At 47.2% G+C, this 15,242-nt stretch overlaps 3 protein-coding genes across 4 annotated transcripts; 1 reads left to right on the top strand and 2 right to left on the bottom strand.

Moving 5' to 3' along the window:
* Positions 1 to 743: 743 nt before the first annotated feature.
* pym1 (PYM homolog 1, exon junction complex associated factor) lies at positions 744 to 4,636 on the top strand. Of its 2 annotated transcripts, XM_068750443.1 has the most exons (3): positions 744 to 967; positions 3,486 to 3,579; positions 3,712 to 4,636. In XM_068750443.1, exons 1-3 carry the CDS (start codon positions 937 to 939, stop codon positions 4,202 to 4,204), a joined length of 618 nt encoding a protein of 205 aa, XP_068606544.1. In that variant the 5' UTR covers positions 744 to 936; the 3' UTR covers positions 4,205 to 4,636. The 2 variants fall into 2 exon arrangements, with proteins under 2 accessions (XP_068606544.1, XP_068606536.1); XM_068750435.1 differs by lacking the exon at positions 744 to 967 and having other exon boundaries at positions 3,372 to 3,579.
* A 698-nt stretch (positions 4,637 to 5,334) lies between these two features.
* ocstamp (osteoclast stimulatory transmembrane protein) lies at positions 5,335 to 7,231 on the bottom strand. Its single transcript, XM_068742975.1, has 3 exons — positions 7,194 to 7,231; positions 5,812 to 6,817; positions 5,335 to 5,727 (listed from the first exon to the last, which is right to left on the bottom strand). The coding sequence occupies exons 1-3, from the start codon at positions 7,229 to 7,231 to the stop codon at positions 5,335 to 5,337; spliced, it is 1,437 nt and encodes a 478-aa protein (XP_068599076.1).
* Positions 7,232 to 8,237: 1,006 nt separating this feature from the next.
* Positions 8,238 to 15,151, bottom strand: slc13a3 (solute carrier family 13 member 3). Its single transcript, XM_068745298.1, has 13 exons — positions 15,044 to 15,151; positions 14,062 to 14,327; positions 13,742 to 13,920; positions 13,433 to 13,490; positions 12,988 to 13,146; positions 12,786 to 12,911; positions 12,546 to 12,638; positions 12,351 to 12,455; positions 12,126 to 12,223; positions 11,007 to 11,119; positions 10,711 to 10,872; positions 9,067 to 9,204; positions 8,238 to 8,992 (listed from the first exon to the last, which is right to left on the bottom strand). The coding sequence occupies exons 1-13, from the start codon at positions 15,149 to 15,151 to the stop codon at positions 8,825 to 8,827; spliced, it is 1,773 nt and encodes a 590-aa protein (XP_068601399.1). The 3' UTR covers positions 8,238 to 8,824.
* Positions 15,152 to 15,242: the final 91 nt, after the last annotated feature.

Below are 15,242 nucleotides of genomic sequence, written 5' to 3'. Positions count from 1 at the left end.
TCGCTAACATTACCGAACGTAGCTTTGCGTAGCTCTGCTTTAATGTGTAATTATTTGCCATTACAAAAAAGGAAAAACGGCACTAAAACGATTAAATGCAATGTTTGCCATCAACGACTTTGTCCGTGGGCGGACATTTGAATGCAGCGTTAGCTAGCGCGCAGCTAGCATTTTGTTTTGTTTTTTATTCAATGCTCCGTTGCGAGGCTAGCCATCTTTTAGCCACTCAACTAAACGGCTAAGCTACACTTAAATAATTAAGCCCTGTTCCTAACTATGCGCTAAGCTCACTATGCTAGTATCGATACAAAATTAAATACGTACTTTTGAGCTGGAAAATTAAACAGTAGATTCTGGAAAGGGGCTGCCGCTGCTCCTACCGCCAGCCGTCCTTAATGCCAAGTGGTCTGTTGTGGGCAATATTTTCCGACACTCGACTCCTCCGTGGTTGCCAGGTTGGTTTTACAAAACGCCCCTTTTAATGTTTGCGGCACATTTGATTTGGAACTTGTAAATAATACCTGTTGTGTTTATGAAATGTGCAATGACAACAATAATAATACTATAAATAACGTATATTCTGGCCCAATAGACTACGACATTAAAACATGGGATTCGAGCCATTTCAAAAAAGCTTTGAACACGTTTAACTTTCCAAACATGGCAACCTATGATCCACGTCGTCATTTCCTAAATCAAAGAAAAGGGTTCGCGTGGTTTGCTGCCTTGAACCTCCCGATTATACTCCGCGCTCAACCATCGCGTTTAGCCTTAGCTGCAGCTGCGGTTCCCGTCCGCAGATGCTGCCATGACCCCGCTCACCTCGGGGGGAGACGCACGGGTGGAAGAGGTTTTCTGCTGCGTCGGGTCGAAGTGAGCGAGGGGAGGTTTGGGTTACCGATCAACCGAGAGTAGCATACAACACGTTAGCCCAAAATGGCAACCCCCTATGCGACAGATGAGTCTGGTAAGGCTGATGCATGTGCCAGATCTTTGCCCATCTAAAGCAGAATCCTTGTTTTTATTTTTATTAAACACAGTAACCGCAATGAAGGCGAAGAGTTTTCATCTGTGGCGTTTAACGCCAACATTACAGGCTCGGATTGTTTTGCTCTGCAGCAAGCTAACGCTAGTGTTAGCTGTTTACAGTAGAAAACAGCTAACACTACGGCTAACGCTAGTGTTAGCTGTTACGGCTAACGCTAGCGAGCTGCCAACTTGGCCGTCACGGTTATTTCGTTGGCGGTTTGGGTATTGTGCGCTTTATATAAAGGCTCCGTTCGATCCTTACCAACTTAAGAGCTATAATTGTTTTATTAGGAAAACGACCTTTCTGCAAAAACAGTTCCATCACTAGCAACGCAAGCTAACGTTCCTTAGCTTCTCCTGCTGAAGCTAATATGATCGCTGATAACGTTGTAATGATAATTGTAATCGCCAGCTGTGATTAACTCTTTTTATTTGGCTAATATTTTATTCAGACAGTTTCATTCCTGTTATGACAGAAACGGCTTAATATTTAAATTTTGGGCCACTTGCACACGTGGCTTTAAATGTTTCTACCAGTCTAATTATTCAACCTCATTTTGTTTTTGTTTTTTTTGGACCAATTCTACAATTTATCATCTGTTTGCAGTCAAACAGAAACGGGTTGAACAGCTCAAAGAGACACAAAAAGCGTCTTTTAACTTCCGTCGAGACAAACCACAGAAGTTCTGATCCATGGAGGGATGAAACACAACTGCAAGTGTTGTTGTTGTTGCTTTACGGATCAGCTGTTTGTCTGGGAGAAGAATGCCTTACCTCCGGTAACAGATGCCGGGAGCTCAGTGATGCTCCAGGGCTGGAAGCCTGCAGGGTGTGAAGAGCAACGTGGATTTCATCAGGAAAGTCTAGCAGCAAATATCTTGGCATGTGTGACAAAAGCCAAAGCTCGTCCCCAAAAGGGGAAGAGACGGCCCCCCTGAAGCCGTCCAATGATTTCTCTCGAACGCGGGTGCAGCTTGAATTATATTTCATCGAAGTGTAACAATGGATGCTGGTTTTGTAAAAGTCTCTCTTAGGTAGAAACTTCCTGGTAATCGGGTGATTTATTCCCCATCCCCATCTTGACTTTCCCGTGGGGTACCCCAACATTCCATTTTTGGACCCACTTCAGCTTTCAGCTTCTCCTCGGTCCGATCGTCCAACATCATTGTGGAGGCTGATCCGATATACCTTCACCTGCTCGCCCCGGAGTCTTAGCCGCTGTTTTCAACTTCCTCAGTCAAAGCATTCCTCAACTTAGCCGATCAGATTCCAGAAACTTTATTAGTCCTTCGATGGGGAAATTCTTTTTCCCCCTCTCGTGTATTTTTAAACAGACAACAAAGCCAAAAGCTTTTCCAGAGTCCTGTTAAACAGGCATCGATGCTTCCGTCTTCTTCAGAATACTCTGCTCCGACTGGTTCCGAATACTTTTTCTTTTCATTGTAAGGTTTTACTGACCGCTTCTGAAGCACGTCTATATCGGGCTCCAACCTTTGCAACGCATCTGATAACGCCGTCTGGCCGTGACAGAGTCGAGGCTCAAATCTGAAGGTGACCGCGCTTTTACGGTCAGGGCGCTTCAACTTTGGGTCGGCGGCCCCCGAGGAGATAAGCTCACACAGGAACCGCCTCAACGGCCCTTTTTCAAAGATATTTATTATCTTTCTTCTTTTTCAAGCTTTTTTTTTTTTTTTTCTGGAACCCGTTTGAGGCTTCAGGCCTTGAAACGCTGCGTGCACAGCGACATCTAGTGGCTTGAATCACTCGTAGTCTCAATCTCGTGTGTGCCATAAAACACAAAAAAGATGCCTGTGTAGTATTATTCAGAGCTTTAAATGTCTTATTGTGGAGTGCTGCAACAAATACTCTACAGTACGATGATTAAGTCATTTTCAAAAACACTGGATATCAAATATGAATGCTTCCATCACAAGTTAATGCCCCATGTCGGTCCAGTGTCCACTTTGACGTAGATTTCTTTTTTATAAATACATATGCGATATTTTATGTTACAGTATGTGTGAATACCACATAGAAAACTATTAAATATATGCTTTCTCTTTGTCAGATGTTCTGTATTTCTGCATGAAACTGGACTCTTGCATCAACCGCGCTCGGCTTTTATCTGCCGTCTGTGGCCATGTTGAATTACCCTCGCCCCCAAAGCGTGGCGGAGAATTCAAGGTCCTTTTTTTTTTTTTTTAAAGAGGGGGAGGATGTCAGGCCCCTCGGGATCAGAATCGGATCCATTCGCATAAGTTTGTTTGTTGATAAAACCTTTCCAGCGAATAATGAGCGCAGAGCTCCTCTGTTCGGAATTCTAAAACTCAAATCTGGCGCGGAGACGACGGGATGAAGAAAAGTTCTGCCTGCTCCGGCCACGCGGATGAATTCGTCTGAATTTGTTAGAGCTGTCCAGAAAAAAAAAAAAAAAAGCTTTGCTTTTTGTTGTGCAGGGAAATACATCGCTGCCACGCAACGACCTGATGGAACGTGGAGGAAGCCGAGGCGCGTGAAGGACGGTTACGTCCCCCAGGAAGAAGTGCCAGTGTAAATACACTCAGAAAATGTCTCTGCACGAGCCGGACCGGGTCCGACGTCGTTTAGGAATGACTCGGATGCGTTCGGAATGATTCATCGTCTTGTCTCCTTTTGTTTTGTTTTTCTTCTTCCCTGTCGTAGCTATGAAAACAAGTACGTTAAGTTTTTCAAGGGCAAACCAGATCTGCCGCCGGGCATGAGCCCGTCCGACGCCGCGCCGCAGCAGCAGAGGACGGCCGGCGGCTGCGGCGGCGGCGAGGCCGCGCTCTCAAAGTCTGCCAAACGCAACCTGAAGCGGAAGGAAAAAAGGAAACAGCACCAGGACGGGGACGTGGACGTGGACTCGATGAGCAACGCCATCCAGGACGTGTCCCTTTCGGGGGATGATAACTCGTCGCACGGCACGGAGGCGGCGGCGGCGGCGGTTCCCACTTCGTCGAACGATTCCTCGGCGGCGGCAGCCGAAATGGCGAAGAGGATTAAAAACCTGAAAAAGAAGCTGCGGCAAGTCGAGGAGCTGCAGCAGAAAGTGGACGCCGGCGAGATACAAGAGCCGACCAAGGAGCAGCGGGAGAAGTTGGGCCGGGCGCCGGCGCTCCGGGACGAGTTACGGCAGCTGGAGCTGGATTCCTGAAACGGCCTCATCTCCGACCAAGGCTTCCGCATTGTACATATTCAATACTCGCATATCAGTGGCCACGCCTCCCAGGCGGGGAACGTGGCCACGCCTACGTCTGCAGAACTGACGAGCAAGACCTCCGACTCCTGTCGCGACTCTTCCTCACTGATGAGAATCTTTTAAAGACATTTGCGAATCGTTGACGTGCACGTCTTTTACGTCGTCCTTTCCGTTGCCAAGTGTTTTATATAATGCAATGACGTTTTTCTTTGAAGACGGATGAGATGCTTGTTTTCTACGCCTTCGCTGACTCAAACGACATTTGTTAGTCCCAAAAGTCTTTAGAATTTACTCTAATGGTCAATAAAAGACGTGCTTTTGATACTTCATGTTTCAGCAGTGCAGGGAGATGGGTGTCTGTTTACACGCATGCTACACACATTTTGATCCCTTCACATTAAAAGAATTGCATTTCATGTATTTTATTATTGTAGTCAAGTTAGGTTGACCGGTACATAAGTCAGATTATCTAATTTGTTGGCCCGTCTGCTCTCAGAATGAAGACGAGTTAATTTAATAAATACTGCACGGTGTGTAAAATATTCATCCGTGTTTTTTAGAGTTACTCGTGAGGAGCAGATTTCTTACCCAAGTCGTAAAATACTGCCTTGCAATGACGTCAGTGTTTGGAAACCCCTGCAGGAGATAGTTTTATTCAGTCCTTTAAATTAAACGGCTGCTGTTTTCTCTGATCTATCTGCATCACCACCGTGAACAAATTATTTACCTTTACATTTGAACCAAATCTATTCCTGTGTTGTGTTCAAGGCCAAATGTTAAAAAGTCATATTCAGCGCCGGATAGGATGAGCTCAAAGCTTGTGTGGACCAGCACCACGGAGCTACCGGAGGCCACCAGAGGCCACCGGAGGCCACCAGAGGCCGCCAGAGGCCACCACGGAGACACCAGAGGCCACCGGAGGCAACCAGAGACGACCAGAGGCCGCCAGAGGCCGCCAGAGACGACCGGAGGCCACCAGAGGCCACCAGTTAGGAGGGGAGTGAGCTGCTTGGCGGAGGTCTGCACTCTCCGAGTGCTTTTCTAGTTAAAACATGAGTAGTAAATGACAAACAGGTTTGTATGTTTCATTTGAAAACGTGTACTGGTGGTGGAACAAGACGATTCACCGGAGGCCCATCGGCAGCAGAAATGGTCGCTATTTGCTCCGTTTGTCTCATTTTCCTTCGTATCTTCTCTGCCAGGTGAGCCTTTCTCCTCTCCTCCTGCTCCCTGAAAAAGGATGCAGAGATCATCCTGCGCAGCCGCCCGGCGTAAACGTCCAGGAACACCAGAGAGTAGCTAACGAGCCAGAGACACCCCAGCAGGGCCGCCACCCGCCGGTCCGGGGCCGAAGTCGTCGCATTGCACGCCGACGGCTCGAGGTTGAAGGCCCACGTGTAATCTCTGTGGAAATGCGTAAGCTCCCGGGTGATGCAGGACCGTGGGATAATACAAAGAGCAGGGGGGAACCACCGCACCTGTCAGAAGAGCAAAGGCGTGAGAAAGGGAAGAGGCAAAACCCAGAGGTGAAAGGTCAAAGAACGCTTTGTCCGCTGTCTGACCTTATAATCCACGCTTATGCCGCCGGACGTTTGGGGAAAATCTTGAAGCCACAGCAAAATCGCCTGAACGGCGTGATAGACGGCGTGATCCAGAGCTACTATCAACAACATCATGAAGAAATACAGCGTTACCGGAACCAGCGCCAAGACGCAGGAAGTAACTTCCTGCTTCGATATTCGCCGTCGACTTCTGTCTTTCTTCGTCCATTTGCCGGCGGAACGGGACGTTTCTCCCCGGGACGCATTGGACACGAGGACATTATCAAACCGAACAGACGTCAGGTAAGACCTCAGGTAGCGCGACGCCTCGAAGACGAGCAGAGCCACGTAAATTCCAGCGACGACCCTGTTGGAGAGCAGTTTGTACTCCGCCAGGAGGTTCCTGGCGCGAGAAAAGTCGCCGTCCATCTGCCCAATCAACCCGGAGAACTTGCTTCTGATGTCCGACAAGTCGACGTACGTGAAGTGATCCAACTTCCTCAGGTTCGTGACGACGCTCAAGTCTTCCCTCTTGACTCTGATGGTTTCCTCGACGAGGTCTCGCTTTGCTTCGTTCAACGGTTCCGATGAGTTCAGCAGGGCCCCGGCCAAACTCTCGCCGGTGCATTTCAGGATCCGCGCCACCGCGCCGATGTTCAGCGTGACGTTGGGTACGACGTTCAAAACCAGGATCGTGACCGAGGCCGAGATCAGGAGTCTGCGTCCCTGTTTGGTGCAGACGGTGGGAAGTATCATAGTCAGGACGCAGCGAAGGGGGTGGCACAGGAAGCAGAGCGGGCCCACGGCGACCAGGTAGACGCACGCCGTCCGGACGGACGGCTCACGGTCGTATTTCAGAGTCTTTGACAACCAGTGGTGAAGCAGGCCGCCGGTGACGATGGCGACGGTCACACAGAGAGATAGAAGCGTCAGGACGTCTTTCCCGGAAGGCGCAGGGGCGGAATAGACATCCCAGAGATGAAGCAGGACGGATTTAAGAGCCCGTCTGCAGGATCCCGTTCTGTTCCTGAGGAAAAACGAAACGGCACCCGGGAGGTTTGGGAAGGGACGCACGATTGAGTTCTTGAAAAGAGGAGCGAAATGAAAGCTTTCAATGTTGTTCCCTCCGCCAAGGATTACGGAATAACTGCTGCTAGATGGAAAAGATCTGAAGATGGGTCTTGGTCTAACGGTTCCCATTAAAATTTGAAAGCGAGACACCCGTCTGGATACAAAAAAAATCAGGATTTTTCAGATCCAGTTAGGCGGGGAACGAGCTGCTTGGAGGAGGTTTGTGCTCTCCATAGATAGATAGGTAATAGATGATAGATGATAGATCCGATGATTTAAGGAAGATCAGCTCCTAAAAGGATCAACAGACGATTAAAAGCTAATACTCTTACCTGATTCGTATTCCGCCGTTCTCCGTGATGAACTTCATGTTTCTGGGAAACGCCGGAGGAAGACTCGGATCAAAAGAGGAACTCTGTCATGTTGTGGGTTGCCGACGAGCTCTCACGAGGGAAATGGTAACGCCATGGCCCGAACATGACGCACAATCACATGAAAGAACTTCATGCACACACACAGGTTTACAATCCTTTTCTTCCCAAAGGCCTCCATCACGTTTCCATTTGCCTTTTTCCAGGAACTTGTGCTTCTCTTTCGTCGGAGGATGATTATTCTCAGAAACAAACTCAGCTGGTGAGATAAGAGCAATAAAAAATCGTCCTGATCTGTGATCTTATCTTTTCACTTACATCAGAGCGCGCCGTGGCCTCCAGGGGGCGCCAAAACATACCTTAAACTACTATTAAGAAGAACTCGCACATTCGCGATGGCAAACTCGATTACTTTTACTGAATCGAGTTTAAATGAGTCAGTGAGGCAGTTACCCAGAAGGTGCATCGAAATATGAATACAAGTCTTGTTTAATTTAAATTTATTTATATTAGCAGTTTTATTTATTTGTGTGTATATATATATATATATATATTCCCCATTTATATTTTTAATTGTGGCAGTTTTGGTCCTCCATAATAAAGTGTTTGAAAGGTTAATGAATGTCGCAGCCAGACCGATCCCGTCCTGCTGGGTTTGCTTTGACACCCGACATGACTTTTGACCCCGGCCCTGCTAACACTCAGTAACTGCCCCGGCCCTGCTAACACTCAGTAACTGCCCCGGCCCTGCTAACACTCAGTAACTACCCCGGCCCTGCTAACACTCAGTAACTACCCCGGCCCCGTGCCGCGAGTCAAACATTGTCTTTAAACTGGAGGCGAACGAGGAATGAATTCACATCTGTAGATCCGCGTTCACGCAGTAGCAGCTCACTTGATCGCATAGCAGCGAATCAGAATTGCACAGGCGTAATTTAATTAGCTTTTATTTGTAATGGCATTCATTTAAGAGTTAAAAAATCACAATGTCTAATAAAATGTACATTTTCATCCACTAAATGTAGCTATCGGCTGAAATCCGCTGTGGCTTCGGCAGCAACGACACATCATAAATTAACGATAATAATCTCTCAGTGATTTTGATTAGAAATATAGACTTTAAAATAATTACTCATATAGATTTCTCTCATTGTTCCGGCACACGTGAGCCGAGGAGCATCAGAACATCCTGTAGTTTCATATAGAGGTGTCGGTCATATCCTTAGAATATCATGAAGGAGTTTCTTTATTACTGAAATGAATCGACTGGTTCATGATATTCTAATGATATGAACCGGCACCTGTATGAAACGCTCGCCCTTTGCTGCTGCGGAGGAGAAGCCCGTCTCCTGTTGCGCGTACCGAGAAGGCAGGCAGCAAAATAAAGGTTTTTAACTTCAGGCATGGAGCGTTCAACCATTCACATTGTAAAACCTGGACTCTTGGGAGCCTACGTTTAGACGTGTAGAATCGTCGTTGTAACGTTAACGTTAACCCAGAAACATCTCAACAGACATTTGTCCCCATTTAGTGTTAAACCTTCCCACAATCCTCTGATGCTATCTGAGCTCGCGTTGACGCCGATCGGTTCATCAGAGCGTCGCGTTGAGCGAGCTGACCCCGAGAAGAACAGGAGAGTGGTTGCCGGGTGAGGCCCATTCCGGGTACGTCTTCAAGTCAAACATGGCGGCGCCCCAGGTGTTAATGGCCAGAGAGACGGCGAGGATCCCCAGGATGTTCATGACGATGCCGGTTTTTACCTGAGGAAGCAGGGAACATGAAGGCGGCGAGGAAAGATCTCAACACGTCAAAGGAGGCAATGCGAGCATCTCACCATGTCTTTGACCTCCAGAAGTCCTGACGCAAAGGCGATAGAGTTGGGCGGCGTGGACACCGGCAGCATGAAGGCGTACGAACATCCGATGGTAGCAGGTATCACCAGGTACAGAGGGTTCACAGAGATGCTCGTGGCCTGGAGCGGAGTTTAGGATGACAGATAAAGAGCTGCTGGAGGGAAGCCGCCTGTCCAATAGCACTTAGAAAGTCATTGATAAGTCATTGATAAGTCAGCGATAAGTTGTTGATAAGTCAGCGATAAGTTGTTGATAAGTCATTGATAAGTCGTCAATACACCATTGATAAGTCGTCGATAAGTCATTGATAAGTCGCCGATAATTCATTGATAAGTCACCGATAATTTATTGATAAGTCATCGGTAAGTCATTGGTAAGTCATTGATAAATCGTCTAAGTCATTGATAAGTCGTCTATAAGTCATTTATAAGTCGCCGATAAGTCATTTATAAGTCGCCGATAAGTCATTGATAAGTCACCGATAAGACCGATAAGTCACCGATAATTCATTGATACGTCGCCGGTAAGACATTGGTAAGTCATCGATAAATCGCCGATAAGTCATCGATAAGTCGCCGATAAGTCATCGATAAGTCGCCGATAAGTCATCGATAAGTCGCCGATAAGTCATTGATAAGTTGTCTATAAATCATCTTTAAGTCATTGACTAAGTGTACAAAATCAATGTTCACGCAATTGAATTGATTAAATCAACCAAACCTTAAAAAACTCAAACATATCCAGAGATATTGAATAAATCGGGCTAGTAAGAATGATTCGGAGTTGATGTGTATTTTTAACCGATTTTCGAATCCACTTTTATACTTTTTCCTTCCTGACCTCATTCTGGATCAGAACCAGAAGACCTTTTTTTTTATGATGGTTCATATCCGTAATCCTGCTAACAGACAGACACGTTCAAAAACAGAATGTCTTACTGATGTCATAGGTGGGGTCCAAAAGTCTCCCAATAATGACAGCAGCAGTTAATGTCCAACAGGGTGCAGACATCAGGACATCTGCCGCAAGAGTCGAGGAAGAGTTGAGCAACAGACGCTGGTTAGTTCGGTCAGTCAGTCAGACGTGCCTTCAGGACATTAACGCCCGGATGACCAAGAACTTCCTGTTATTACATCGAAATGAAACTGAGGTTCTGATACTTGGTCTCTCTCTCTCTGTCTGTCCCTCTTTCTGTCTCTGTCTGCAGGTCCTTCTGTCCGTGGTGCTGCAGAACCTGGACCTGTGTCCCTCAACACTGATGTCCATATCGCTAGCATTAGCATTTATAGCTTTATAGGGCCTCTCTCGCTCTCTCTCCCTCTCCCTCTCCCTCTCCCTCTCTGCCCAGCCGGCCCAGAAAGATGGCCGTCCACCATGAGCCTTAGGTTCTGTCCAAGGTTTCTGCCCGTTAAAGGGAAGTTCTTCCTTGCCTCCGTTGCTAAAGTGCTTGCTCTTGTGGGTCAAGTTGGGTTCTGACTTTCCCTGCTAATCCTGTAACGCGCCTTGAGAGGACTTCCTGTTGTGATCTGGCGCTATATAAATAAAATTGAACTGAATTGAATTGACTCCTGTTCAAGAACACACACCTCAAACACACACACACATAGATCAATTACTGAACTCACCAGTTTCATAATGATGGGTAGAAATATGATACTTGTGGCGGTGTTGCTGGCGACCTCCGTGAAACAGGCCACGAAACCAGTGATCAACATCACAGCTGCAGCCGGAGGGACCTCAGCCAAAGGTCGGAGGTAGCCCCCGATCCAGGTGGCGAGTCCGGACTCCTGCCAAACACCACGGGATCGGGACGAAAGGTCAGAGAACAAACCACATCAAAGCAAAACAAACTCCGAGGAGAAGAAGAAGAGCGGAGCAGAACCAAGAGGAAAGAGATGCGTTCACATCTTTGTTTTTTTACCTCACAAGCCTTAGCCATAGCGTAGCCGCCTCCGAGCAGCAGAATGATGTTCCAGGGAACAGATTCCTGGGTTTTCTTCCATGTTAAGAGGGGTACATACGGAGTGTTTGGTGCTGAGGAAAGAACAAAATACACGACTCCATGAAAACCTGGCCTGGAATTGACGTTGTAGTTGTTTTTACTTGTGTTGTGTTTTACACCCTGGTCCTGCTCTTTCCTCGTTTTCCGACTGAATCTACTCTGATTTTAATGTTATTTTTTTCATTTTTGACGCGAGCCAGGGGTTTGTTTGACCAGCTGCATGCAACAAAAACAGTCACACAAACTCGCTCAAGCAAACAGGGCCGAGTTATTATGAGAGATTATCCTAATCCCAGAAACAGGGATCCATTCGGGGCATTTACTCAGACTCTAATCCGCGTTATTAACATTCCTCACCTTATTTCTAGCATTTTGCAATATCTGTGTTACAGTCTCCACAAATAATCAGCATCAATATGAAATGCTATGCTAATTGCTGTGCTACACTAGTGAACTAGGAAAGCACTCAGAGCACAGACCTCCTCCAAGCAGCTCGTTCCCCTACTAACTGGATCTACACCGTCCACATGGTGATCTGGATCAGCACCAGAAGGCTCTAGATTGTTCTTGGTATCTTTATACACCAATATGAAAAGTCAAAGTGAGTCAGAGTTTGTGTATTTTTAACAGATTCTTGAATCCATAAATGGAGTTTAATGTTAAAATTTAATATTTGTTCCTGAACTCATTCTGGATCAGATCCAGAAGACATGTTGCATGATGGTTCATATCGGACCCCTTTATGACTGGGATGTTTGGTGAGTGAATTTAAAGCAGATTTTACAACATATATATATTTTAAAGCCTCTATTATAAGTAAATGGGAAAATCCAGATTATTTGTGTTTCCAGACGGGAATCCAGACCGCTCTCAAAATTAAAGGGATCTAAATTAGACCCATCTTCAGATTATAATTTTTTTTTTTACATTAAGATCCATCCAGAAGTTTTTTCCCGTAATCCTGTTTACAAACAGACAAATAAACAAACGAACGGCATCAAAAACACCAGCGTTGTTAAATCTCGACTGCTGGCTCACCTTGAGTGTCGGCCCACCAACGTAGGGAAGGTTTCTGCGAGGGGAAAAAGAACAACATGGTCACAATGACCACACCGGTGACGGCGTCTGAGACGTACCTGCAGAACAACAGGAGGAAGCAATCAGGACAGTCGAGATACACGGCGACAGACTTCCAGAATGGCAAGAAGGGGTGTTAAAAACCAACGAGCTGCTTTACACTTCCATCAACTGCGCCTTCCTTACCCATCTTTAAAAAAGACCGACCAGCCAGAGAAAAATTTGGGATCTCTTGTGAAAAGAAGAATGGCAAACAGTGCAAAGAAAAAACTGATCGCCCCCTCTGCAAAACTGAAATAGGAGCATGCAAAATAAGAGTCAGCAAGAGGCTCTGTGATGAAAATGTCGTCATTCACCGTGAACCGCAGGGGGGGGGCTCACTTTATGGGTCCGAGCTTCCTGTAGTCCTCCTCGATCACGGCCCTCGCTCTGGCCTCGGACTGTTCACGGTGGTTGTGTTTACGGAAGCACGATCTGCATCACAGGAAAAACTCCTTCACAAAAAGGGAGGACCCCCGCCCCGCCCCACCCTCGTGAAATCACCATTCATCAACGCCAATGTGGTCTGAGACGATTTGTTTAAGACTTCTCAATCAATACCAAATGCAGCGACAGCAATACCTGATATTCAACCCTCCGTAGAGGAACGCGATCCAAACCCATCCAAGGAACAGGAAAAGAACGACGAGCGGCAAAGCGAAGGCAAACCAGGAGCCGAAATTGATGAGGTCGCAGTCGGGGAAGTTGCTGCCAAGCAACGAAACGATGGTCAAAAACGATGCCGAAACGTCACCGTTCACGCGACGCGCGAGCGGAGAGGTACCTTTTCAGCTGTCCAATCAGGATGAGGTTGGGGGTGGTGCCCGTCAGCGTGGCCGTCCCCCCGATACTGGACGCGTACGGAATGCAGATCAAGAAGCCTTTCCACACCTGAAGCTGATGCTGTGCCTCCGATCGGACCTCCTCCGCTGTCCCCGAATCCCTATTGTGGGTTTTAAATGGACAGTGGACAAAGTGCACGGGGTCTATCTATCCATCCATCCATCCATCCATCTATCCGTCTATCCATCTATCCGTCCATCTATCCGTCTATCCATCTATCCGTCTATCCATCTATCCATCCATCTGTACCATATCTAAACTCGGGTCGTCTGCGAGAGCGCTCCCGTCTCCGAGCAGCTCCCGCCGGCGGTCCGGCGACCCGATTCGGCTCTTTGGTGGGAAACATTCAGAAATATGGATTTACGGTTGAGCGGTTTCTCTCTCACCCGTCCATTGAAAGTTTCTGCGTCTCTGACAGTGATTGCATCATGACAGTGGCGTGACCTAGAGGAGAACGAAAAGCAGCAGGTTGCATCACACACACACACACACACACACACGCACGTTGCTGGAAACACGAGTCCAACCACACACTGACTTCACGCCACGCCACTCTCGTTAAACGTTCGCCACTTTAATACTGAATAACGGCGCCGGAGCTGTTCAGAAGTCCACGCCTTAGACAGCCAGGATTACATATTGGATGGGGGGGGTGATACACACTGCACCACCGGGGTACCGAACACACAACGTACCGTTTGTCGTCTCGGTCTCAGCATCGACTTTCAGCTTGCACTTCTCTTTGAGCGTCTCCATGTCTCCGAACAGACTCTCCAGGACGGCGTTAGCGATAGGGAGCATCATGGCGGTCGTGGCGGTGTTGCTGAGCCACATGGACAGGAAGCACGAGGTTAACATCATTCCCATGATGAGCCTAGGAAAACACAGGCGGCGGCGTCAGGTTGCGGCTGACGTTGGGAGTGTTTCTCTTGGAACGAACGCAGCGGGTTAAACACACAGTCTCCTATTTTATCTCGTAAAAAAGTCCGAAACCAGGAAAGCACATTTTTCTCACCACGCCGGCCGGACGCCGACGATGCAGAGGACCTTCAGGGCTATTCTGCGATGCAGGCCGCACTCCTCAATGGACGAGGCCAAGATGAGGCCGCTCAGGAAGAGGAAATTGGTCTCCAGGAAGTACTGTGGACAAAGCGTCTTAGAGGGGAGGACTCCCAGCGTGGGGAAGAGGCAGAGCGGAAGCATGGCAGTGACAGCCAGGGGGAGGGCTTCCGTGCACCAAAACGCCGCCATCAGCACCACCACGTAGAGACATTTCCCTTCCTGTAGGAAATGAAAGTCAACTTTAAAAAATAAGTAAAAGACAAACGCGGGACAGCCAGGTTCAGAGAGTGATGTCATCATTTTAGAGACGCCCCGTAGAGAGACGATTGGAAACACCGAATTCAACACTTTGACATCCCATCAGTTGATTTTCAAGTTACGAGGCCTACATAATTATCATCGTAATTATCATAATAAGATGCAACGATGACGCCAACCTGTTTTGAAAGCAGGAATTTGTATTTATTTAACAGAGATAATCGTTGCAGTTGGAGTCGACCTTTTAGAGACGTTACGTTGTGTCAACTAAATAAATAAAACACTCGATCATCAGAGTTTTCATTTAGTATCCTGATGGTTTTTTTTGTTTTTTTAACCTATTCCACCAAATTTTTCTCATGATCTCATTTCTCATGATCACAATAATCCAGATTATCAATGACTGCTCATCTCATGATTTTTAGTTGCAGAATTCTGCTTGACCGAATGTTAATCCAGTCTCAGAAACAGCTTCTCTTGTTTTTTCTTTGCAGCTCAAAAACTATTCAACATTTATTTCAACAGCAGAAAAATCCAAGTGACCCGCAGGAAGTCTCGATACTCGACACGAGATGCGCCTTATTGTTGATTCGACACTGCTGCTCGTGGGAATTTCATATTTTGTGAACATTAAAGAAATCCATTCTCCTATACAGAGTTGCACTGAGACCACGCACCTTTTCTGGTAGAGTCAAAAGTAAAGGCAGGGAAACCAGAGGAGTGACGAGCAGGACCAGTTGTTTATGGACGCACCGCAGCTTCTTGCACAGAACAGATATTCTCATCTCCAGAACGAACTTTTGTTGCGCTTCGGTGAAACGCGGCTCCGGCTTGTGTGGGGGGGTTGGGGAGGGTTGAGGGGGGGGAGAGAGAGGG

This window comes from Brachionichthys hirsutus, chromosome 2 (genome assembly GCF_040956055.1).
Source record: "Brachionichthys hirsutus isolate HB-005 chromosome 2, CSIRO-AGI_Bhir_v1, whole genome shotgun sequence".
Lineage (NCBI taxonomy): Eukaryota > Metazoa > Chordata > Actinopteri > Lophiiformes > Brachionichthyidae > Brachionichthys > Brachionichthys hirsutus.
Note: the sequence above shows the minus strand (reverse complement) of the source record. Positions and strands in the feature narration are given on the sequence as shown.